This window comes from Ambystoma mexicanum, chromosome 6q (assembly GCF_040938575.1).
Source record: "Ambystoma mexicanum isolate Mex_15411 chromosome 6q, UKY_AmexF1_1, whole genome shotgun sequence".
NCBI classification, from domain to species: Eukaryota; Metazoa; Chordata; class Amphibia; order Caudata; family Ambystomatidae; genus Ambystoma; species Ambystoma mexicanum.
The window spans coordinates 1,368,524,388-1,368,549,746 of NC_090937.1; the positions used below are offsets into that span (position 1 = coordinate 1,368,524,388).

The 25,359-nt window shown below is 43.8% G+C and overlaps 1 protein-coding gene across 4 annotated transcripts in view; it reads left to right on the forward strand.

The window, feature by feature from the left end:
• The window catches only part of KIAA0232 (KIAA0232 ortholog), an 813,590-nt gene that overhangs the window by 623,067 nt on the left and 165,164 nt on the right, over positions 1-25,359 (forward strand). For all 4 annotated transcript variants that reach the window (XM_069631995.1, XM_069631994.1, XM_069631997.1 and 1 more), the window contains one exon: positions 7,381-7,489. In XM_069631995.1, the coding sequence (XP_069488096.1) occupies positions 7,381-7,489 (109 nt within the window). The remainder of the gene's footprint in view (positions 1-7,380; positions 7,490-25,359) is intronic.

Here is a 25,359-nt window from a genome sequence, read left to right on the forward strand (position 1 = left end):
AGATGCGACCCTTTTATTGCACTTAAGAGTTCTTTTTCTGTGTCTTTTAGGTGCCGCGACTTTTTCAGCGTGGATGCCGGTTATGAGAAAGAAATGCAGTGAGTAAGCGCGATATGCGGCGCCTCTAGATGTTTCCACGCTAACCTGGTGTGTCTTTTCCCTCTTGCAGATGGATGAGAAGTTCCGGAGACAAAGTTCCCCTAGGGCGGCTGGGATTCAGGTAAGCGTTTGAATCTCGTACAGTCTTTAAAGTAAGCGAAGATTTGCTGAATGCTTACTAATGCCTTTTTCTGTTCTTTTCCCTTTTCTTTAGGAAATGGCGTGCCGGGATGGGATTGACACCGCCGAAGATGCCCGCAGAACAGAAGGAGCGATGGATGATGGGCAGAAGCTCCGCAAGGTAAGGCTGTTCCTAACAGTGTTCTTGTTCTTGCAGGAGCTGAGCGCAGAAGAAAAATGCACGCCTACTGGAGACCGATCCGAACACGATGAGTGTCACGCTGCAGGTGCAGAAAATGCAAAGCGTGTTTCTCAGCCTGAGCATGGCTTAAATAGTCTCTGGGTATCCCAGGTGTCTCTGGGCTGAACCACACCCAAAAGGCTAGACTGCACATGCAGTTCTGGGAAACGAAATATGTGGGGGCATCCATCTTGTCCCCATCAATGCACTACATGTCCAATCCCCAATGTTATCCTATGGGAGTGAGTCTGGTGCCACAAGCTCCAAGTCTGACTCCAAGTGGTTCTTTGGAGGGCCCTTGAGAGGCCCTTGAGGGCCATGTAGGTTATCGTGGCGTGGCTCCAGCCTGACATCTTGGAGGTCTGGGGACATGTGGGGCAGGAATCGTGACACGAGGGCCTGATGTAGTCAAATAACAAAATACAAGTTCCTTCAATCAAATGAAAGTTTGTTTCTTGATTTTACTTAGGGTGATGATTCTTCATCCCTGGGTCCCCCTCTTCTGGGTGCTGACCCCTCTTTACTTTCTGCCTCCCTCCAACGGATTCACTATGGCTTTTTTTTCCTTCACAAATCTCAACTGTTCCAGTGGACATCCCTCTTCCAGGTTCACTCTTGCCAACTTTACATTTGCTTTCAATGTCTGCGGGATTCACTTCCCTTGCTTTCTCACAGTTCTTAGGTCAAAGGCTTTCGACTGTACAGGGATTTTGCTTGACCTCCTGTATGACCACTTTGACCTATCGTGACGGCTTTCCTACAGCCTTCTGTAACTGTAATTTAATTCAGACAGGGATTGACCAGGGTTTCTCGTAGCACCACCCACGTGGTGCCGGCTCTTTTGCAGCTGGTCTCCCTTTTACAATGTTACTGTTTCTTAAGCTTTTCTAATTTTGCCACTTTGCGACTTTCATTCACCACAGCTTGGTTCTTATCGGCTCTCCCCTTAACTACCTGGCTGTTATGAACTTCTTGGGCGTTCCTCTTTAACTGGAGTCAAAGCCGGTACCATCAAATCAGGAGTCTCCCTCGCTCTGGCTTATCAGCGTCGATACTCTGTGTACCGTTGACATCTGCTGCAGCACACTTGGGCTTTTGTCCTCTGCCTTACGATTGTTTCAGCGCAGGGTTTTGTCGAAGATGGCAAGGTCGTGTCTCTCCTCGTCAGCCTCTCGATGTTTGATGCCTTTTGCCTCCTCTTGATCTGCTGGGTCTCTATAGCTGTCTCGTCGAGTGGTCTGCCTTGCTCATACTGTGCTCTTTTGCTCCACCTTTTATCCCTGTTGGGAAGGCAAATGGATGTCCGGTGTGTGTGTGATTCTGATCAATTGCCTGACTCTCCCTTACCCTTGTATTGGGACATGTCAGGTAAATGGCTCTGGTGTTAATCCGTTCTCTGGTGTGTCGTGCGGGTTAGTGTCGGAAAGAGGGGTGTCAGTGGTTTTGAATGTCTTACGTGGCAGGGTGGCGAAAAGTTGTCGAAAGAAGGTGGATACCGTGTCTCAGCCATCGGTCTCCCACTCCTCAAGGGGCCCCCCATCCAGGTGATCCTCCCTCACTGCTACTCCCCCTGGAACTGGATCTAATACCGATGACAGATCCCCGGGGGCTACCCAGGGTGACATCTTCAGATTTCCCACAAATGTGAGTGTCTGCATTGTCCGAGGCATTTTGTAAAATGGGAACCGCCGATCTCCTTTGTTTGTGAACGCTGGACCGTGTTATAAACTGTATTAAGACTGTAGAGCGCGCACCTGGTGGCATTCACTTGGCTATGTAGTGTACCTTGGTTGCCATGGTGACCAGTGAACACCAGAAGCTACGGCAAGCATACGCCGATCGGCCAGTTATACAGTGTGCACTGTTTTACGGGGCCAGATTTGTGCCTGCTGTCAGTGTCCTGAGCCTTTGAAAACAGGATCTCTGCTATATTGGAGGATGTCGGGTTAGGCACATCTTTGTCTCTTACTGTTAGAAGGTTCCGTTAATCGTAGGACAATGTGCCAATGTGCATATGTCTGCCTCTACTAGTCTAAGGCCTCTATAGCAGAATAGAGCTCTGAGTGTGCAAAGGCACATCTAGAGTAGTGAGAGGTTGTAAAACTGGGGGCGTGGGTAGCTGGCCAGGATGCCAGGTATGGGTGTTGTGTGTTCCAGGATCTACATAGCCATTATTTTGCCGACTCTGTTTGTTTGCAACATTAAACCAAGCCAGACCACCCGTCTCAGACCTACCCAGGAATTATTTGCCCCAACCTCTGCTATTGCAGAACTTGCTCAAATCTCATTTATCTTCATTGGCAAACGACACCATTTCACAGTACACTCCTTTGTCGTGGAAATAGCCAATGACAAATACCTTAATGGAGGTGGTTAAAAATGTGCATCCACCAGCGACTAAACTAGCCCCACTTTGGAATTGAAATAATACTGCATACTTGTCTGTCGTCCTTTTAAACCTGGTCATAAGTGTTGTTTAAAATATCGAAGGCTTTGTCAGAGGCTTTTACTTCAATTAGCAGAGTGACCAAAATTATACGACCTATTAGTTGAAGAACCTTGCCTTTTCGTTCATATGGATAACCTAATCAGAACACATCTATGTGTTTCACCAAAACTAGCCTAAGTTTCATTATATCAATTTATTTGCCAAGTTTTTTACCCAAACGTACACATGCTGTTGTTGCATATAGGTAGTTATTAACTATGCAGGATCATAGGGTTTTTTTTGTGGCTCTCGACTTAAAGCACCTAAGATCCCATCAGTAAGGTTGAAATATCCAGATGGACTGTGCAGCGCATACAATAATTCTACAAATAGGCAAGCAGAGAACTACTGCACAAATCAAAAGTCAAAGGAATTTCTAATCAGACTGGGTTTACGTGCTGATACATAATTCAGTTAGCAATTTGGAGTTTTGTGAATACATTTACGAAGCATTACTGCATGCCATCAAACATGGGACAATTGATGGGCAAGCCTTTTTAATGTCATATGCCAATATCATATATCGATATAGTGCCAATATCATACCTTCCTAGATTGTTCTACTGCTTACTGATCTATGCGTTGCATGTGAATCTTAAGCAGATATTTACTGTAACTGTTCTTCCCCCACAGAAGCTCTGTTTATATGGAATTTCTTTTTATATCTAAAACAGTTCATTATACCCATCTAAAATTGTGTCAAAAATAAATCTGAGTCCTCGTTCAGGGGCATTGTGGAAAGCACATAGGCTTTGTATAAAAAATGTGTAACTAATCCCAAACATGCTGATGCCAAATACAAACCTTCAAGCAAGCAAAGTGAAACATTCCAGACCAACCACTTGCAAGCTGACCTATGTATAGCATGTCAACATTTAGTCATAGGCGTCCCTATACGAGAACCAACAAGGCCAATTGACCGGTTCTTTGGGAAGGTACCCACTTAGTTCGCTGTACCTTTCTCAGAGGAGAAATTAACATTTGCATATCGTTCTTTGGCCCGCAGTCCAGCACCGAAATACTATAGCACTTCTCCACTGTCAACACTGTCAAAGGTACAGTGAGCTAAAACATGTGGCTGCGGACTCTTGAGTGCGTACATTCCAACAGAACATGTTAGCAAGCTGTTTTCTTTCTTGTAGAGGTGCGCCATGACACCTTTTTGTATGCATAGCATGTGAAGTAAAAACTGATACAAGCTTTGACAAGCATTGCCAGTGAACCCTGTTTGGGGCTTTTGTGTAGGCATGGGAAAGGCACTTGCCAGGCACTGACTTGGTGGTATTAACTGGCTATTGTTGGTAACAGGTGCAACATAGTGAGTACCTGGTCATCGAATACCAACGCCTGGCAAATGCCTAATACTTATACACAATGCTCGTTATTGGCTTTATTTCAGTGAAGGACACGTATAGTGCTTATAAATCGAGTAGCTGAAGGCAGTACTGGTGTAGACATTTTTCTTACACCCACCAGTAATGCGTTTACAACGCCAATGAAGTCATTAAACTCTCAGAAGACTCCTTTGAAAAACACTGGCCGGCACTTTGAGTGCAACGTTTGATAGTATGGCTTGATTAAAGCAAGCTCAAGGAGTTCACATGAGGAAGTGTTTGTGGCGAGAAGCGGCAGCAGGTGGTGGGAATTGTAAAGAACTCATAGTGGCAACAGTAAAGACACAAAAGTGATCACAGTTCAAGGGTGTTTATTAAACTGTATGCAGGTTGGAAAAACGCTTAATCTAAACCTAAATATAAAATGGGAGCAAGCGTTGACCATCGAATGAAAATAAGGCGGTCCTAGTGGTGTTGTCCTGTCAAATAAAAAAGGGCCTATACTCCAAAACATGTTACCAAACCTTACAACTAATACAAAAAGGTTTGGGGTAGTTTTCAAGAAAAGAAAGAAGTGCTTTCAAAGGATATATCAGGAGGGGGTAACTTAGGTCTCCCTTCCCACGTTTTGAACACTGGGTAAGAAGGGATCTTGGAGCACAGCACACACTCTAGCTTTCCCAGCACGAGTCGACAGTTCTGTTCCAGTCTATCAGGAGCCTCGCTGACCAAGTTTCTTCCACTTTCAGAATCGCTTACCTCTGACCCTTCACAAATGGTATTCCATAAATCAATAACAGTACTTTCTTTTGCTGGACTTTGGGTGATGACATCACCCCTGGATCTCCCTCATTCCGGCTCAGATCCCTCTCGACTGTTGGCCTTCAACTAATCTTCCTCTATTGCTCTCATACAAAGTCTTCAACAATTCGCTGTGAACCTCCTTTTCTCAGCTTCAGTTGATCAGGGTCGCCCTCTTCCGGCCGTTGACCCGTCTTTTACTTTCAGCCTCCCTCCTCAGAGTTCACTATGGCTTATCCTTTCACTCACAAATCTTAATGTCTTTTTAAACAGTGGTTCACGATTGGGAGCACACTGTTTCTTGGGACTTTAGACTTTGCCCCTTACTAGTCAGCATCCCTCTTCCGGGTTCACTCTTGTCAACTTCACATTTACTTTCAATGTTTACGAGACTCACTTCCCTTGCTTTCTTTACAGTTCTTAGCTCAAAGGCTTTCGACCGTACAGGGATTTTTCTTGACCTGTATGACCACTTTGACCTAACTTGTTGGCTCTTCTACGGCCCTCTGGTATTTGTAGTTTTACTCAGACTGGGATCGAAGAGTGCCTCAAGTTAGGACCCACGTGGTATTGGTTCCTTCTGCAGCTGGTCTCCCCTTAACACCTTTACAGTTCTTTGAACTTGGTACTTTGTGACTTTCATTCACCACAGCCCGGCTCTTATCGGCTCTCCCTCGACTCACTGACTGTGAAGAACCGCTTTGCTTTCCTCGTAACTGGAGTCAAGGCCAGTGCCACAGTAGCAGGAGTTTCCCTCGCTTATCAGCATCGACATGCTCTGTGTACCATTGCCATCTGTTGCAGCACACTTGGGCTATTGTCCTCGGCCTAAGATTCCCTCTTTGGAGGCTTCGTGGGTCTGTGTCGAAAAAGGGCAAGGGAGTGTCTCTCCTTGTCAGCCTCTCAATATTCGCTGCCTTTCTCCTCTTCTTGAACTGTCGGGCCTGGATAGCTGTCTTGTTGTGCGGTCTGCCTTCCTTGTACTGTGCTCTCTTGCTCCACCTTTTATCACTGTGGGGAAAGGAAAGGGCTGTCAGGTGTGTGTGTGTTTTACATCAATTGCCTAACTCTGCATGATCCTTGTGGCGGGACGGGTCAGAAAAACAGTTTTATTAGTCTTTTGTGTGGAATGAGTGTGTTCGTGTTGGAAAGGAAAGGTGTTGGAGTGTCGGAGAACCCTACGAAACGGGATGGGAGATAGGCGATTTCGGAAGGGTAAGTTTTGGAGGGTTTTCAAAATGAGTAGGAGGGTTTGTTGGATCTGTAATTGTTGGTCACTTTCGACTGGGAGTTCGAAAATTGGCAATCGGAAGGACAGGATTGGTATGGTTCGTGGGGCAAGCGGGAATAGATGGATCGTGAAATAAACAAGAGGATTGTGGGAACGGTAGTATTTAATCTGAGCAGGTTGAGAGTGCGGAAAATAATCAGAGGGACGGGAAGAAGAATGATTGAGAGTATTCACATAGCGAACAGGAAAACCAGGATTCTGGTATAGATAATCTTCAGGTGCAAGCATGTTTGAAATCTTAGGGGATTGGTTCTGTACGGCGGGGTCATTGGATCTAGGTAGGGGAAATTTAATGGGAGGAGGTGAGGCAGATGTATTGTAGCCTATAACGGCCTCGGAGATAGAATTCGCCTCCCCTTCTTCCTCGGCATAGTACCGCATCTCACCTGGGGCATTCCCCTGAGCGTAACTCTGGGTTCCCTTACCCAGGTGATTCTCCCTCACTTGTCCACCCCCAGGGTTGGCATCTAAGAGCACCAGCCCCCCCCCTTGGCCACCTGAATAACGGTTTCCCAAGGTCTTTCTGGGAGAATACCCTTTGCTAGTCTCACAGAATAGCCACAGGGATTAGCATGGCAAAGTGTGTGAGCAAATAACCAAGCAACACCTAAAAGCTTTATGTCCCTCATATGCCATTTCTCCCTATCTGGACTCTAATGCAGTAGTTTTGGCTTATAGGTGGCACTAAAGCCCCACCTAATACCCCAAACTAAAAATACAGTTGTCACTTGTAACTGTTTCCTTATTACAGGTACCAGAAACTACCCCTTTATTTCAATATTATAGCTGCCGTTAATCCTTCTAGATAAAAACTGGACAGACAGCTATTTAACCCTGCTACTATATTGCCAATATGTCGTTTGATTTTGCTAACAAATATTGCAAATTGGGCGTAGTTGTATATTGTTAGAAATATTTCATTTTACGTATACCTGTAGAGCTTTGTATTTTTTTAGAATATTTTTAATTTGTGCATTAATCTCTTTTTACATTTTTTTAATTCAAGTTTCCTACAGTAAATGTTGCTGTAGAAGGAGTAAGTGCAAGCCAACAAAAGCAGTGCTGGTGGGAAAAGGCACTATATTCTCCCCTCTTTCCTGGATCAGATTGTGAAGGTAAACCTTAATTTTGTTCGTAAGCCATAAATATTTGTATGCAATGCTGACGTTGGGTGGTGACCTTCAATCCACCTATTCAAATAGGGTTGTTAGGGTACTTTTGCTTTCATTTCCACTTCCTTCTTTCTCCAGGTGCATCTCCCGACGAATTGCACCAAATTAGTGCCACAACAGAAATGACTACATAACACATGCATACTACAGTACAAACCAACAGGCAATGCCTAATTCAAAGGCCCTGCCTTCCTACATTTGAGGCCTGCTAACACTGGGGTGTATTTGCTCCTGGCATTGCCTTACCCTGACTTCACCATTGCATCATCAGCTTCGTGAAGCCACCCAATTAAAGGGGTGACTTTTAGGTCTGTCTTGAGCTTTAGCTCTTCCAAATGTGAGGGGTCAGAAATGTGAGCCGACATTTGGACATCCCAATGTCCAAATGTCATGTAGTTAGTAATGTCAGGAGGGTCCTAACAGGTGACTATGCAGAATTTGGTGCAGATTGGTAACAGTGTGGAATTTTAGAAGGAAAAACACTTAGTCATGCCACAGACAAACCCAAAAATGTTCTTTTTTAAATATAGATTGTGTCATAATATTACATGCTAGTGGTCATTTTTCATAGTGTTATATGGCCATAAATAAATTAGTATTTTTATAACTGATTGTCTAAGTTTGTTTCTTGACTATTCATTGTATGTGCTCATTGAGGACCCCGTACCATGCTCACCCCTCCTGAGACTTAGCATTGACCACTTGCCTTGCTTCTTTGAAGTAGTTTGGCTACAGGTCCCAGAGTTATCCTGGTCAATCAACTAGGTTGGCCTACTACAAATCTGTCCACCAGGCAAGAGTATAGAAAAGCAGTCCTAACACTTTTGCAAGTTTTCTGTTTGCATGTTGCTTTGTGTATTGATGGGATTTCTGTTGAATTTAGTCTTTTATAGCAGTTATTTAATGTAGCCTTTTGTCTATCTGCCACTGTTATTGTGATTAAAGAATGACTAGGCTCCCAATACATCTGATGCGGAGTGCCCTCTATTGGCCCAATGCATTTTAACAAAATGCAATTTTCATGTGCACGATGTCCTGAATGGTAGGGCTACCTGAAAGTTAGTTTACTTGTGTTTCAGCTTTGTGATAATGTTTCTATTGAACTGTCTTGTGCGTTTTTTTACTTTTGTGAGCCAACTTTGATCTATGGAATATATCAGTGACTCCACAATTATTTACATTTAAAAAAGTAAACAAGTGCTTTCATGGCTGCCGTGGGCTTCTCGCTGATCCGGGTTCCATGTGAAAGCAAGATTCATTTAACCTCAAAGGCAAAACTGCATCTCCTGCATTGCTTCTGCCCTCTTCCGCTTCTCCGCAGCCATTTAAACATAAAAGGAAATGTACATTCGGTACCTTGAAGGCTCCCCGTTATAACCATCACTGTCCCTGCAAGGCAGGACTTTCTGTGGTAGCCATCCAGGGACCTGCATTTCAGTTGGTTCACCTTTTTTTTTCAGAATTCTATACTGGGAGTAGCAGAGTACCACATAAGCGATTAAATCCAGCCAAGTGTCATTCCTGCATGTGGTATGGCTCTGCTAGGGCAAAAAACACTCCATAATTTTGCAGGCTCACTGAAGTGACTGTCACGCCTGGCAGTGCAGCTTGTGAGTTCTTCCGCCTAATCCTGTACGATGTGTGTGGCCATGTGAAAGTTGGCAACGTCTTGCTCCTGAACTCATTAGCTGCCGGTGGCTCTACATTCTCCGACTGAGCCATCAAATAAAACAATCTTCTGCCATCCTAGTCCATATCCTGCCATGCTCAGCATCTACCTTGCCAGTCTGTTTCCTTCATCCCAGCACTTTAAAGCAGCACAATGTACGATGCATAGCCCAGCAAAGGAAGTGGCCAATGTTAGATGAGGGAGTAGTAATGTGCGTTTGTAACACATGCTAATGGGGAGTGTGAGCAGGTGATCTTAAAGAAAACCTCTGGTTGTACAGTCTATAGAGCTAGTGCCCATGGTTGTGTGAGCTTCCAACTGGCAATCTTAAACCGGCCTGCTTTACTTAAAGCTGGGTACTGATCCACCAGTCTCAAGAAGACCTGTATTTTGAGTCATACCACGTTGTGCTGCGACATTACAGGGCTGCAATACCCTGGGAACTCAAGACATTGTGCGGTGCACAGTCTTCTGAATTCCGAATCGCGCTGAAACTTTGGTGGCATCCTTCTGGCTCTCCAGAGACACGACTTGAGTCCTTGAAGTCCCCTCACCAGAGTGCTGGACCAGATTAGCGACGATAATCTGACCAGTGATATTCAGTCTTTTCCTGACTCCTGAAAAGGGCGCCAACACCACAGAACTGCATCCAGCCGCAAATAAACTCTTGCCTGGAGTCTTCCCCGTTGATCCCTGCTGCAAATTCAGTTCCAGTGACCTGTCTTCAGTCTTCACAACAGGGAATTGATCGACCAGGTTTTTGGCTGCAGATTCAGAAGGCGTCCTGCTGCAAACTCCTCTTCTGTGCTGAGGTACTGTGTTGGCTGGGGTATTACTTCCCTTAAGCCTTGTGTGATTACTATGAAGCTTTGGGGGTGATTCATGTGATTGGGAGTCCTCTCATCCATTTCACCCAGGCCCAATGCTGGGATCCCTCTAGGGTGTCTCCTCTCAAGTTCCTGGACTTTAACAAACTCTAAATGTAACTCATGTTCTTGTTTGAAGAGACTTCCTCCTCAGGAACTCTGACTTTTCCTGCAACAAACTTCTCTCACCCTGCCTACAGCAGCTGCCACCTAGACCACTAGTGTCCCTCTTCTGCCTCTGAGGGAACTCATGCAAAAGACTAGGGAAGGACTGGATAAGAAAAGGATTCTTCCGTGAAAAGTATAACACGTCTTTAAACGTTACTTAATGTGAAAGAGTTGGTTTGGTAACTGTGCCCCTGAAATAGGAGCAGTTACGAAGGTTCTTACTATCGTTTGAATGTGTTTTGCCATTCTGAAAAGTATATATTATTTTACTCACTAGTGAATTGGGTCCCCCTTTTCCAAAAAGTAATGGTTTGCTTCACCTATTTCATTCAGAATAGAATATAAGTCTATACGTTTACCAGCTGGGTCTTGCTTCTCCTAACTTGCTGTAAAGCCTGCTTAGAATATACCTACCTTCGATTTTACCTACTTGGAATAGCTGTGTGCCATTCTGAACAAGTGTACTGTGGGTTTTACTAAACTTGGTCTGCTTGTGCCATCCTAAAATAAGTCGGAGAGTTATTGCTTATCTCAATCTGTGTTCCAATGATCTGAAAAGCAACTGTAATAGTTTATTACAACATTAGGTTTTACACACCTATATGTAACTGAGTATTATCGTAAATGTAGTTGTCATATGTTTATACTGTTCAATGAATTTGTGTTCCACTATTCAGAAAGGTAACCTGGCAGCAGAGTTGGTTTACTGGGTGATTCCTTAGCGAAGTGTCGCTGCATAACTGCCTGGGTCTACTTGCATAACTGCCTGGGTCTGCTTGCATAACTGCCTGGGTCTGCTTGCATAACTGCCTGGGTCTGCTTGCATAACTGCCTGGGTCTGCTTGCATAACTGCCTGGGTCTGCTTGCATAACTGCCTGGGTCTGCTTGCATAACTGCCTGGGTCTGCTTCCATAACTGCCAGGGTCTACTTGCATAACTGGCAGGGTCTACTAAACTAGAATTACTGTCTGTATTCAAAAAGTATACATAACCTATATTTACTCCCCAAGAATAGCTGGTTGCATTCTGAATGTGTTACAGGTTTGGCTCACCTTGAACTGCTGATTGCTATTCTTAATAAGGGTATACTTTGTTGTATCCCTTAAAGTATTACATTGTTTTTTTATAATTGTGTTTATATTTAATGTGTGTCTACGCTACCAAAATACTCAGGTGGTGCGCCCTTATACTAAAATAATGTTGTACTGTCTCAGTTGTATGGTTTTACTAAGCCCTTAGTTGGACATCAGAAAAACTGCCCTAACACAGAACACTATGGATCTGATGACGAAATAATTGATGGAAAAACTGGAAAGGATTGAAGGGAGAATTTGCGTGGCCAGACCTGACCCGAGTCCACCAACAAATGGGAGAAAGAATAATCGAGACTGCTCAAATGATGTCAACGAAGCTAGCCCTTTTGGGACTACGAGTTTAACAGACACTACTATGGCTCCACAGATATCAAAAGAGCTGATTAATCAGGTACATTTCTTCATTGAGAATGAGACTCCAATCTCAGCAAGGGGATAAATCGCCACCTTGCCCATACTTTAAAAGCGCCCCTTGAATTAGATGTGATTATCGAGGTGATTGAAGACAAACTTCCACTAGTCAATCGGGATCAGGCTTCTCAATAAGTACTTCTGCACACTAATACTGGGGAGGATGATCTGGTGCCCAAGCAGGATTACTGTATGTTCTCGAAGAAAAGGATACCTCTTCCAAAGGTGCTACGAAGGAAATCTAAATACTTTGGTCAAGGGGAAAAAAATCTAATGGCTCTAGGAAATGCCTCTGAAGCTTAAATGTAGCACCTAATATGGATGAGACAACTAAGACCTATGCAGTAACACCTAGAGCATTCCAAGTGATGGATGGGATTATCACAACTAATCTCAGGCCCAAATAACCAGACCGACTCAAAGAATATGGCAAAATACTACTTTATTATCAGGTCACTAAAGTATGGAAACTTGGTGAACGTAACAAATTGCAGCTCACCCACTCATCGCATTTCTATTACACAAAAAGCTTTATACCTCGATGTAAGTCAGCTATGACTTCACCCTACATGTCAAAAAGTAAAATCATTTCGGGCGGAGGGATTGGTTAAGGGAACCTAGATACATATTTTTCATTTAGGTGTTAGTAACATCATTGGCTGCCCTTTACCACAAGTATCACAAGTAGGCAAGCTCGAAGTATGTCTGAATACTCTGTTGCTGAGAGTCAAGTGCATCACCATCAAAGGTCTTTTTTAGGGGAGGTTTCCTAAAGTCTACCAAAAAGTGAGACTCTATAAAACTATACCTTGGCATACAGGCCCTAGCACTTAGCGGTGTGCGATCTGTGTTGTCATGTGACTGGGTACTGGAGCAGAGCGCTGGACTGATTGCAGTCTGCATTCCCTGGCGATCATTTCGGAGGATGAGCCCTGAACACAAGCTCAAGCACATAAACCCGCGGACAGCCTGGAGCGTGCGCAGTGTGCGAGCTGTGTCTTTGCGTTTGTTGGTCGACCTGGCTGTTGGGCTGTGGGCTTATACCATAACTAACGGCCAACCGGACGCTCAGCTGAAGTCCTAGGCAAGCCCAAGGCATTGGAAACTGAAACAGCAACTACAACTGCAACCTCAACAGGTTATTGGGGAACCACTTGGACTGGAAAGCTAATGTCAATGCAAAAAGTTTTATCTTCTCAAACGCCCATAAACAATTCAAATGTAACTGACATTTAAGCCACAACTCTTCCAAAAAACCCTTACTGCTTTATTGTGCGGTCTCTGTGAAAAGCAAGATAGTAAGCTATATATAGGGTTTAAGGTCACAAGATCTTAACATAAACAGCACTTGGTGGATTTGTTCAAGTGCAGTGGCGTAAAAGGAAAAAATAGATCCAGGACACCAAAAAAGAAAAGCACAGCAACACGTACAATTGTATACAATCGTTGATCCCTTAAAGTCAAGCAAGGATCGACGGAAATTACGAAATACTACCTACGCAGTGGAACCAAGGTGATTAATCCCAGGGCTCCGGAATGGGATGGAACTTACACAGAACTAATTAACACCAGAGGCTCTCTCGAGGCAACACAGACCAGCTATCCCCAACTCATAGGACAGCAAGTTATGGTGAATGCTGAAATCCACACCAAAGGCAACACACAAGTGAATGAGGGTGATCTATGGGGTGGAGGGGCTATCCTGGGTACTAAACATCTCTTAGAATGAGGTCTAGAATAACATCATGCAAAATGAAAAAGAAAATAAAGGACTGCTTCCCAAAAAGAAGACATTGGAGCTTGGGAGACATTGATCAGGGAATATCGATCGTGGAGATAGTATCTCCTCGATGCTTGGACATCGAATCTGAAGGAGACTCCACCTTGGAGGGGTGGGGGAAGCTTCCAAAAAAGAAGACCCTCTCACAAAAAATAGTCCACACAGACCCAGCAGGGTTATCTTGGACCGGAGCATCATATAGTTTTTGAGACCAGTCCAAGTGAAGACACTCAGGAAAGGAGAGAATCTAAAAGACAAGAAGTGTACCAGAAAGACCATCAAACAAGCAACATCACTCTCTCGGCACTGAACCTTGTATTAAACTCTCTAGTGACTGTTTTCGACTTAAAGGTGAGGTCCAGATCCATGCAGGATTTCTGCTGGAGCTCACCAGAGAAGTGGGTAACTGTGATTCAGCAGTGTTAGGCAAGATTGTATGCAGTACCCTTTGGGTGCACTATCACAACCCTGACCTACAGGTAATAGGGACCCAGCCTTTGGTATAAGTCTGTGCTACACAGGTTGGTAGTGTGGCTGAGAAGCCCGACTTATCTCAAGAGGGGTCAATGTGAGCTGTAGGGGAGTTGCACAGAGATTCACAGTGACAAGTATTCAAATAAACATACGAGGTTTCTTGAATAAACAATTATTACATTATTTATCAAAGTTAGAATAGGACTTCAGAAGGAAGCAATATAAAAGCAACACACAAATACACTTCAAAACTGTACACTCTTAGGTTCTAAATCAGTGAAGACCCTTTTGGGATGGCCCACAGTCACAACCTACACCCTCAGGTGACTTCAATAGCTAGGATGCTGGGAACATTAATATCTTAATGTTTGCATTTAGAATCCTCTTTGAAATTGGTTAAAGGAAAAGATTATTAGAACAAACAAGAGACCACAAATGTTCTTAAGCAGGCAAATACTTTTGGATCCCCCTAAGAGTCATTCAGTATAACTGACTAGGTCAATGGGCAAAAGTCTTGTATGGGCTGAATCACTTCTGGTAGGTAAGTAGAGAAGTCTTTGCACAATGTTTTGGAAGTCTTTGAAGATAAGAAGAATCAAATGTAGGGCCACTAGCTGATTAGACTTGTGAGTAGTAGAAGATGCAAGCAACTCTTCAACGAGAGGGGAGTTCTCTCAGACTTCACAGTACCTTTGTATTGAAGAACAAGTGCAGCAGGTGACTTTTGTTCCTGTGCAGCTCTGCAGATCTCTCTGTTCCTGGGCCTCAGTCGTGGGGACAAGACAGAGGACTTCTGGGGACTCCTGCTCTGCAATGGGACGGTCACCATTCGGAACCAGCAATCTTTCCAACAACTGACACTTTCGGGACTACCGCAAATAGCAACACTGCGGCTTCTGACTGTCAAAATATACCTTCCTTGCTTCTGGGGTCCCGCACTCTGTTAAGGGGGCTTATGCTCGGTCAGTCCTGCTTCCTGGGAGTCAAGAGGATCTTCCTGGAGTTCTTGGCCAACTTAAAAGCAACGCACACAATCTGGTGTTCCTCTCCCTGGCGTTTCGGTTTCCTGCAGTAACTCTGTGGAAATGAAACCAGCTCAGAGGGAATGTCCGGGTGGCTTACTTTGGAGTTGATTGGTCCCACCAACTCAAAGGTAGAAGTTGTCCTTGCAGGGGCTAGTCTGTCGATACGAATTTGGAGTTTCAGCACAGCAGCAGGGCTTCACCGGTCAAACCAACGGTCCAGGAGTTACAGCAGGTGTCCTCTTCAAGTTGTTCTTCTTAGTTTCCTTCGTCCAGTGGTCTACTCTGCCTTTCAAGCCAAAAGCCTTGCCTTTTATTCAGTTCTCTCCCATTCATTCCAGCCTAGCTGTCAGTCACCCAGCAGGGAGGATGTCCTTGCCAGAAAATCACTACAGAGTGCATTTTGGTCTACTAGGAGACTAAGCACATGGAGTTTCGGGCACCTCCCTCACTTCCTGCCCACCCCAGACACCCTGGAGCCAGATGCGGGTTTCACTCGTGAATCCCGCCAAAGGAAAAGCGAACAATGGGACCAAACTTGGTTTGGCACACCGAGTAAATCTCAAGAAGGACCTTTCCACAAAGAAGACTGGGTCAATTTTTGACATAAATGGCACGCTTGGGTGGTTTACTGCAGCTGCGAACGCAACCTGCGGTTAATGCACACCACAGTAGTTAAAACGAAACCACTGCACCCCTCCAGCACCCTATTGTAAGATAGTGTGGGCTGGGTATAGAATGTTACAAATGTAAGTAAAGTCAATTTCACTTTAATGCTCTTGGAAACGGTAGTTTAGCCAAGAGAAGGTATTTAAATGTTTGGGAAATGTGAAAGACTTCCCCGTGCCACTGCACTAACAGTGCTGTGTCACACAACGTAAAAGAAGAAGCCTATGGAGTTTGTCAGATTCCACAACCAAAAGAAACAGTGTTCAAAATCACATTAAAATACATGAGTACACGTCCCCAAAGGCCTCAGTGATGGTCAACGCAGAATAGTCCATGTGTTTTGACCTATCTAGAGGCACGAGACAGGGGTGCCCTTTATCAGCCACCCTCTTCCCGCTGTCCGTAGAACCCCTCGCCCAGGTACTCGAGGCAGACCACCATGTGGAAGGGATGCGGGTTGCGGATACAGATAACAAGGTTACCTTATACGCCAATGACATACTGCTCAATATCACAAACCCTATGACATCCATACCAAGGGCACTCCAGTTGATTGAGGAGTAGGGGTCATTATCTGGTTTTAAAATTAATAGATCTAAATCCATTCTGGTTCCACTACAAGACCCAAATCCAGACTCCACTACAGCACTGACATCCCTAGGACTAGTGATGGGAAATGACACCCTCAGTTATCTGGGAATAAACCTGACCAGAAAACTGGACGAGGTATACAAGACCAATTTCCCCCAACTTCTAATCAGATTCCGTGAAGACTTAACGAAATGGCAAAAACGAACGATATCTTGGATGGGAAGACTGAACGCAGTCAAAATGGTGTGCGTACCAAGATTCCGATATCCATTCCAAATGCTCCCCATAAAAATCCCATATGCATTTTTTAAAGAAGCAAAGAGAATTACCTTACATTTCTTGTGGCAGGGGAAGAGACCAGGAATACCATACAATACTCTCTCTACCCAAAGAGAAGGGTCGGGTGGGCCTCCCAGATCTGCTCCTTTATCATAAAGCTGTTCAGCTGAGGGTTTTGATCCCTCATATTAGAGGGAGAAAAGACCAACAATGGGTCCAACTGGATAACCACAACCTAACTCCAGTTACAGTAGTGGAATGGTTGTGGATCCCAAGAAAGAAGCTAGTGCGTAGGCTCAGAGATCCCCCTATACTGGGCACAATATGGGACATCTGGAAAGAAGGAGCGGCGATGAAAGGTATCACAACATGGCCCTCGCCTCTAAGCCATATATGTTCACCAGGAATACGTGAGGAAATAGTAGTCCATGCGAAATTTCAGACATGGTACGATGCAGGCCTCGAGGGCGTGGACAACTATGGAGGGGGGGTGTCTTTGTTACGATCACAGTACTTGAGGAGGCGTTGGGAATACATCCGCTCCCAGTCTTCCCCTTCCTGCAGCTGAAAGGCACGCTCATGAGAAGAGAATGACGCGATAAAATCCAGAGAGCCCTCGCCCCCTTTGAAACATTATTAGACACGGCGACGAAAGGGTTGATCTCCAATATGTACAAAACACTATTAGACGCAGGTAGGGACTCAACTGACAACCTGAGGAAAAGGTAGGAGGGCAAGGCATAAAATAAGCAGTGTCGCATAGCAATTTGCTATTTAATTCTGTAGACTTGCTAATCAAATGTGCACTTGTGTAGCAAAGTTAGCTATTTAAGTTGCCCTCTTCAATTAAATCACAGCTCGCCCTGAATTCCTCTCTTGTCTTCGGTGCTACCTTTAATCTCTTTTTCTCTGTTCACAAGTGCTAATGGTGAGAAAGTGCAGCAGTAATAATCTCCTCCACTTAAGTGCCAAGGCATGTGTGGGAGTGCTAGGCAAGAATTTCTTTCTTTTTCAAATAATTGCAAACCAGAAATAATCGGGATGATACTTTTACTAAGCTTTCAATATCCTGTCTGGCAAAGACCACTATGTGTCAACATTATATTTTTAAAAAAGACAATCTTGAAATTCCTGAAATGTAAGTTGTTACATAATGCACAATTACAGTAGTGATACTGTAAACCACTGCATCATCTCCAGTAAAGTTTAGGTTAGTGTTCTACATTTCATAGTGTCAACTACAATTGATTTTGTTGGGGAAGATGCATCATATTGACAAGTGAACACTTTTGAAAATGTACATGATCAAATGCTTTTGATGGCAAACCTAGTTCTGTAAACTGCAGGTTGAATACATCTTGCAACTGCTGCTCCCATGAGTGAACCCATACTCCTTGACATTCTATCGAATCACCCTGTTGCTTTATACCAGGTACCCTGAAAGTGGGATGACCACAAACTACAATATTTTACCTAGTTTGCTCATTTCTCTGCCTGCTATGCAATCCACTCTGCTAAGTCTTTCTTGCCTGTTATATACCGAATACACTATGCAAACTAGATGCATATGCAAAGTAGTGATCAATAGTTCCATCCAATCTGTACATCTACAGATCTACTGCAATACCAAACACTGTAGTTGGCCTCCTGCGCTTGCTTTGCTTTATGATTATGATTGTATTATATATTGCAACCTGCAGGAGACAACTGTTTCCAGAGCCTTTTTATCTTATGTATTTATGTCCATTCATGCAGCTAACCTTCTACATTTTACAGACCCTCATCTAAGGCTCACAAAGTCTTTTTGCCCACTTGCATAGTCAAAGCAGATTTTATGAAGGGCGAATAGCATTTGTAAGAGATGTTTGAAACCTTTATTTAACATTTACTTTGTTTGCAGTAAATGTCAAATAAAATGTCAAAGGTTTCACTGTGCATGGCGGCCTCTGGGTGGTAGCAGTGTTCCGAACATAAAGTGGGTTTGTACTGACATGCACCGTTTTACAGATTTCACATTTTAAATTTGTTGTCCTCCGTTGCTTTGGGTAGAGTGCATATCTCTTAGGTTGAATAGGTAAACTAAGTTACCCGATCTGCAGGTCTAGCTGAAGAATTTGCAAGGCCTGACTCCTCTCACTAATGTCTTATTTCAGCGGTACGCAAAACTGATGTATTTTTTCTCATTTCATGTCTTGGGTACAAATAACTTCTGGTGACATTAAACATATTAGTACAAAATTGCTAATCACATGGGTCTGTTTGCTAATCAAAAGATCTAATTAGCAAACTCTGCTAATCAATTTTTGAAAATTAATTTATGCCTTGGGAGGGAGATCTTGGGAAGAAATAGATCCTGAAACATGGGCCAAGATATGTAAAGGGGCCTCACAGATATCCATTGCAGCACAATACAAACTTCATGCTGTCAAATTATTACATAGATGGCAGTACGACCCCTATAGACTATCTAAAATGTTCCAAACAAAAGACCCGATATGCTGGTGACAATGTGGGATGAAAGCAGATTACTGGCACATGTGATGTGGATGCCCCAGAGTTCAGATATACTGGAATGAGGTACTAGGATGGATCAAACGGCTAGACGTAATTCAGAGGGAACCCTCACCCCTATTACTACTGTTCAACTTCGAAGAATGTGAGGATGGAGTCAATAGAGAGTACAGAATTGCGACCCCTCTCCTCTTGGCTGCAAGAGCTTGTTTAGCGATAAAATGGAAATCACACATGACCCTGAGTCAGAAAGAGTGGTCAGGGGTTGCAACCAATATATACACATTGGAGCGGATTAAAGCTGCGCTACATGGAAAAGCAGGCCGAAATGAACTAATGTGGTGTGACTTTGTGAATGAATATATGACCATTTCCCACTAGAAATCTTCAAGATCGAAACTATCCTAGTTAAAGGAACTTGCCCCACACTAATAGTTACTGAGTCCTGAGGTAAAACCCACCAATAAAAACACTGCCTGCCTTGAAGCCGTTTTGAACTGGGTCACGGACAATCCTGAAACGAAGGGAGTGACATATAAAACTGAAGAGAATTGATGGAACCATGAAGAAAAAGCAGAAGTATATCCTTTCCATAGGGAGCGGGTGGTGGGAGGGCGGAGGGGAGAAAACGAAATCTGAAATGTATAATCTATGCCTAAGGTTCTAAGTTGTTTGAAATGCATAAACGGAATACTTGATATCAATATACTGACATGTTCCAAATGTATATGTATATCAAAGTTTTCTTTATTAGAATAAAATCAGAATTAAAAAAAAGAATACACGAGTGAGAAAAAGGGTCTCACTCTTCCACGTTAAAAATCAAACCCTCAAAATCCAGCAAAGTTGCTGGGGGTCTCCAAGGTGGAGGGAATTAGCACATTTCTGAGAATTCTCTCTAACGAGCAGTAGTGGGCCTAAGCAGCGCAATTAATACAACAACACCAGCACTGAATAATGTACGGATAGAAGTCACCAAACGGGATCTGGATATAACTGCAATGTTGGAAGCTCTGCGGGATATAAAGAATGAAGGAAAGGACCTTTGGAAATGGTGAGTGAAGCAGTGAACTGGCTCAATATATCAAATGAACCAGTAAATAAAAAGGAAGGTATACTTCGAAGTGATGCTAGGCTACACATTCGATGACGCCCCACTCTCTGAATCGACTCTTGAAGAATTTCGACGAATGGCTCAAATAGCCGAGGGAGAGGAAGTAGAGCCGGCAGAGAAACAACTAGACGAGGAATCCAAATCAATTGAAATAGAGGATTTAAAGGAAAGAGACTGGACTGAAGGCATACATCAAAATTACCAAAGAAGGAAAACCAACAGAAAGGAGCTTAAAAAAAAGGTTAAAATCATCATTGCTGATGAGCAAGAAAAAAGTTTAAAAAATCAAAAAAACAAAAACTTAAAAAGTTGACAATTTAAACAAGTTTCATTAAGGCCCTAACTGTGCCAAACACAGATAATTCAAACATCTCAGGAGGCTTGCAGAGACTATCCACTCAGGAGGATTTAAAAACTCAAGAGAATTCACCCTTGGGTCCAGAGGAACAAACTCACACCACCCGAAAGGTAAAGCGAACCATGAGAAACAAGGTTGAGAAATCCTCAGGAGTTGAGGTGTTAAGAGCAAGCATTGGTATTCAAACAGAGGTAACAAATGACAAGGCAGGAAAGGTATCTATAGATTGTCTTCAGAGTGTAAATGACGAATTGAAAAATGCACAAAATCCACAGCCACCTGCTAATGTCGAACCTACGCAAGCAAAGATGGTACAAAAGTCACTAAAATGGGCGCCTATTTTCCTGCAAGGGAAAAGTCCGAGATTAAAGCAATCAAATAATCAGAATACCACATGGACTTCACCCAAAGCTAAAAATCTGAAACTGGCCCCAATATTTCTACAAGGAAAAAAACGTATCCATCGAGATAATCGAGAGATTATTATAATACCTCCCCAAAGTGACAGTGCTAGAAAGACGGAAATCGGGATCCTCAATGGGGCCAGTAAGAGACGTAACAGAGGACTCTAAGCATGGTAACGAGATTGAGGTACCATCAGCAGAAATGCAAGAAGGAGTAAAGGATAAGAACAGGAGAGAAGTTCTAAAATAGAAGACGGCTCCTTTCACCATTCCAAGACTCTGGTCCAAAAGCTCAATAAAGCCAATAAACTACAAATCCTTGAATCATGGTGCTATTTTGTCCATTCACAAGCAAACTCCAGACCTATATTTTTTTTCTACTGCAGACATTGAGTTTGTTTGCTTTCCACTGGAACATAATGTATTTGTGGCGCAGGTGGAACTAAAATCTAAAGTGTGCAAGAGCGATCTTAGCAGTGGCCAAGGACCTCCAGAAAAAATGCTTTGGAGGTCTTTACAGCCTTACCAGAAGGAAACACAGATAAATGAAGAGCAGCCAACACAAGGGGGGAGAGGTAATTCAGGAAAGAGAAATATAGAGCAGGGAGTAGCTGAGAAATGTAATGCGGATAGAAACCCTGAACAGCAGGGTGGCCAACAGTGGAGGAGTTGGTCTCTGCGCCCAGATATCCTGAATCGGTTATTTCAGAAGCTGGGGGTACGGACAGAACCTCTTTAGTCGAACGGAATGGCGTCTGGTAAGTTGAAACACACAGGGTTCCAACTTCTTCCAAATGAGAACTATAAAGGAGAATATATTTGGATACAACGACCGAATGTTTCCAAGAAACCTGGTTTTAAATTCATTCCAAATAGAGGGATCCACAACTTCACATCAACCAGCGTCATACTGGGGGAAGGTGAGACCCTCATGTGGATTGGCAGAATTGCATGCAGTACCCTCTGGGACCACCACATACAATTAGGACTACAGGTGTAAGCAAAACCAACCTTTGGTATAAGTCTGTACTACACAGTGTGTGGTAGCGAGCTGAGCACCCAGGCTTATCTCAAGAGGGAATGTGAGCAGTAAAATAGGTTACACAGAGGTTTTACAATCACAGTGGTTCAAGTAGACACTTACACTCAAGGTTTCTAGGTAAAACACTTATTAATTTATTACACAGTCGTTTAGAAAACATTCACTAGAGGGCAACTTAATATCGTACACAAATATACTTCAATACCAAACCAATACGTTTGAGTAAATTAGGCTCCCCTGAAATAGGAGTGTCATTTCAATCACTTTAAATGGGAGTAAAAAGACACAAGTTAAAAGAATAGATCACAAATACTTTCTTAGGCAGGTCAAATAGTTTCAATTCACTAAAGGACTCGATTCAGTTCAATAGGCCTTTACCAAATTCAATGCGCTAGTGTCTTGGAAAGGAAAGAGCAATTCTTGTAGTAAACGGTAAAGTCTTTGCCAAAGTTCAAAGCAGTAGTTTGGACGAAGAAGAATCATATATTGGGTCACAAACTGATTAGACCTGCAAGTTGGGAAAGTTCCACAAACTTTCACTGCAAGAGGTAAATTCTCTCAATCGGGTTGGCACAGTACCTTAATATGAAGAAAAAGATGCATCTGAAGATGTTGGTTCCTGGCCAGTCCTGCAGATCTCACTGTTCCTGAGCCTCAGTCGTGGGGACAAGAGTGAGGACATTGGAGGACTCCTGCACAGGAACGGGTCAAACAAGCTGGCAAAATGGAAGATCTTTGGTTCGAGTAGCTGTCGTCAAGCACACAAGCTGGTGTCCTTCCCCCTGGTTAATCCTAACCTGCTCCGAGAATGGTATCCAGGTGGTTTATGAGTTGATTGGTGTCACCAACTCAAAGGAAGAAGTCGTCCTTGAAGGGGCTTCTCTGTCGAGATGAACTTGGAATTTCGGACCTGCAGCAGGGCTTCACCGGGCAAATCAATGGTCCAGGAGTTGCAGCAGCTGTCCTCTTCCAGCTCGTCTTTGGTTCTTTCGTTCCAGTGGTCGACTCTGCTTTCCAGTCCAAGAGACTCACCTTTTAAACAGTTTTCTCCCTTTCATTCCAGCCTAGCTGTCACTCACCCAACAGGATGGCTGTCCTTGCTCGACATTCAGCCAGCCAATCACGCCAGAGTGCATTTGGGTCTCCTAGGAGACTAAGCACAGGGAGTTACGGCACCTCCCTCACTTCCTGCCCACCCCAGAAACTCAGACGCAAGAGGCAGTCTTCGGTCCTGATGCCCGGCAAAGGCATAGAAACAAAGTGACCAAACCTGGTGTTCGCGGTTGGGAAAAATCATGGTAGTTCGTTGTAAAACCATTGCCACCAGCCATTTCGATAGAAAAGGGTAGCATTTGACTGCTGCTTGTGTTTCTAGACATGGGGGATACTAGGTAACCTCTCCAGCACGCTATAGGAAGATAGTGTGTGCTGGGTCTAGGGATTTAAAGACTAGTAAAGCCAATTATACCTTACATTCTCTGGGAAACAGTTGTTTATCCCAGAGAAGGTATTTAAACCTCTGGGAAGTCTAAAGACATCCCTGTGTCTTTGCACTGAGGGTGCTGGGTAACACGCATGAAAATATGCCCATGGAGTTATCTTAAAACTCCATAATCGAAGAACACAAGAGTAAAACACACATCAAAATACATGAGTGGAAAAAAAGGCTTGCACTCTTTCCAGGTAAAAAAAATCAAGTGCTCAAAATCCAGCAACATTGCTGGGGGTGGGTCTCTAAGGTGAAGGGAATTAGCACATTTATGAGAATTCTCCCTAACACTCGTCCCCCCCAGACTAAGGGACAGGAGGATTGTATCCACCCCTGGATGAATCTCCTTATTCCAGTCGGTCAAACATTCTGGAGAGACCATCAGCATTTTGGTGATTACACCCGGACCTGTGTTCAATGGTAAAATCAAACCCTGTAGGCTGATTGACCATCTTAACAATTTAGGATTTTCTCCCTTCATCTGCATTAACCATCTCAAGGGTTGGAGGTCGGTCTGAATCACAAAAGTAGATCCAAACAAGTATGGTCTAAACTTCTTCACTGACCACACAATAGCAAAACATTCTCGTTCAATGGTATCCCACCTTGTTTCTGGTTCCTTCAGCTTCCTGCTGATGAAGCAGATGGGGTGCTCCCTGCCTTTCTCATCCAGCTGACTCAAAACTGCACCTATACATGTATTGCAAGAATCTGGTTGTACAATGAAGGTTTGGCTGTGGTCAGGAGCTCTTTAGACTGGAGCTTGACTAAGGGCTTTCTTAAGTCCTTCAAATGCCTTGTTGCACTCCTCATTCCACCTGACCTTTTTAGGAAATTTGGGTGAGGAGACTCCATTCAAGGGAGAAGCTATGGACCCATAGTTCTCTATGAAGTTCCTATAATACCCAGTGACACTTAAGAAGGCTCTCACTTGGGTTTGAGTAGTAGGGGTGGTCCATTCTTGTACAGCTTGAACTCTGCTAGGCAATGGCCTTATTTCACCTCATCCTACCTCATGTCCAAGGTAGACCACTTTGCTCTGACCAATTTGACATTTACTTGCCTTTATGGTCAGATGCACGTGCTCAAGAGCCTGCAAAATATATCCGAAGTGGTCAACATGTTCTTTCCAAGTAGGGATGAACACTGCAATGTCATCCAAGTATGCCATGCATAAGTCCACCATCCATTCAGAACTTGATTAACCATCCTTTGGAATGTTGCAGGTGAATTCTTTAATCCAAAAGGCATTACCTTAAACTGGTAGAGGACTGCTGGGGTTCAAAATGCAGTTTTCTCCTTGGCATGGTCTGTCAGGGCTATTTGCCAATAGCCTGACGTTAGGTCAAATGTACTGATGTACTTGGCTGAACCAGGTTTGTCCTCCAGCTCACCTGTCCTAGGTAAAAGATGGGCATCAGTCTTAGTGACTCTATTTAGAGCTCTATAGTCCACACAGTTTCTCAACTCCTTGGACCTGCCTTTTGGCACTAGTACAACTGGACTAGACCATGGACTGGTAGAGGGTTCTATTACCCCGAGATCAAGCATCTTCGCTTATGTGGGTTCTTGCATGATCTGACATCCTGCAACCTCTGCTTTTAACAGGTAAACAGTCATCAGTGAGAATATCATGCTGGCCCCAAGGGTTCAAGCCTGGTGATGGTGAAAACAGGTAGGCAAACTGATTTAACAGAAACTTGCACTCCTCCTGTTTTTACAGTGTCAGAAGAGAGATTAACTCCTATGTTCTCATCTTAAGGTTGTCCCCTGAGGAGATCAGGTAGAGGTTCACGATCTTCCTCTTCTTGAGCTGAGCTAGAAGCAAAGCTCCCACTTCTGGTCTTGAGACATAGGGCCTCATCACGAGT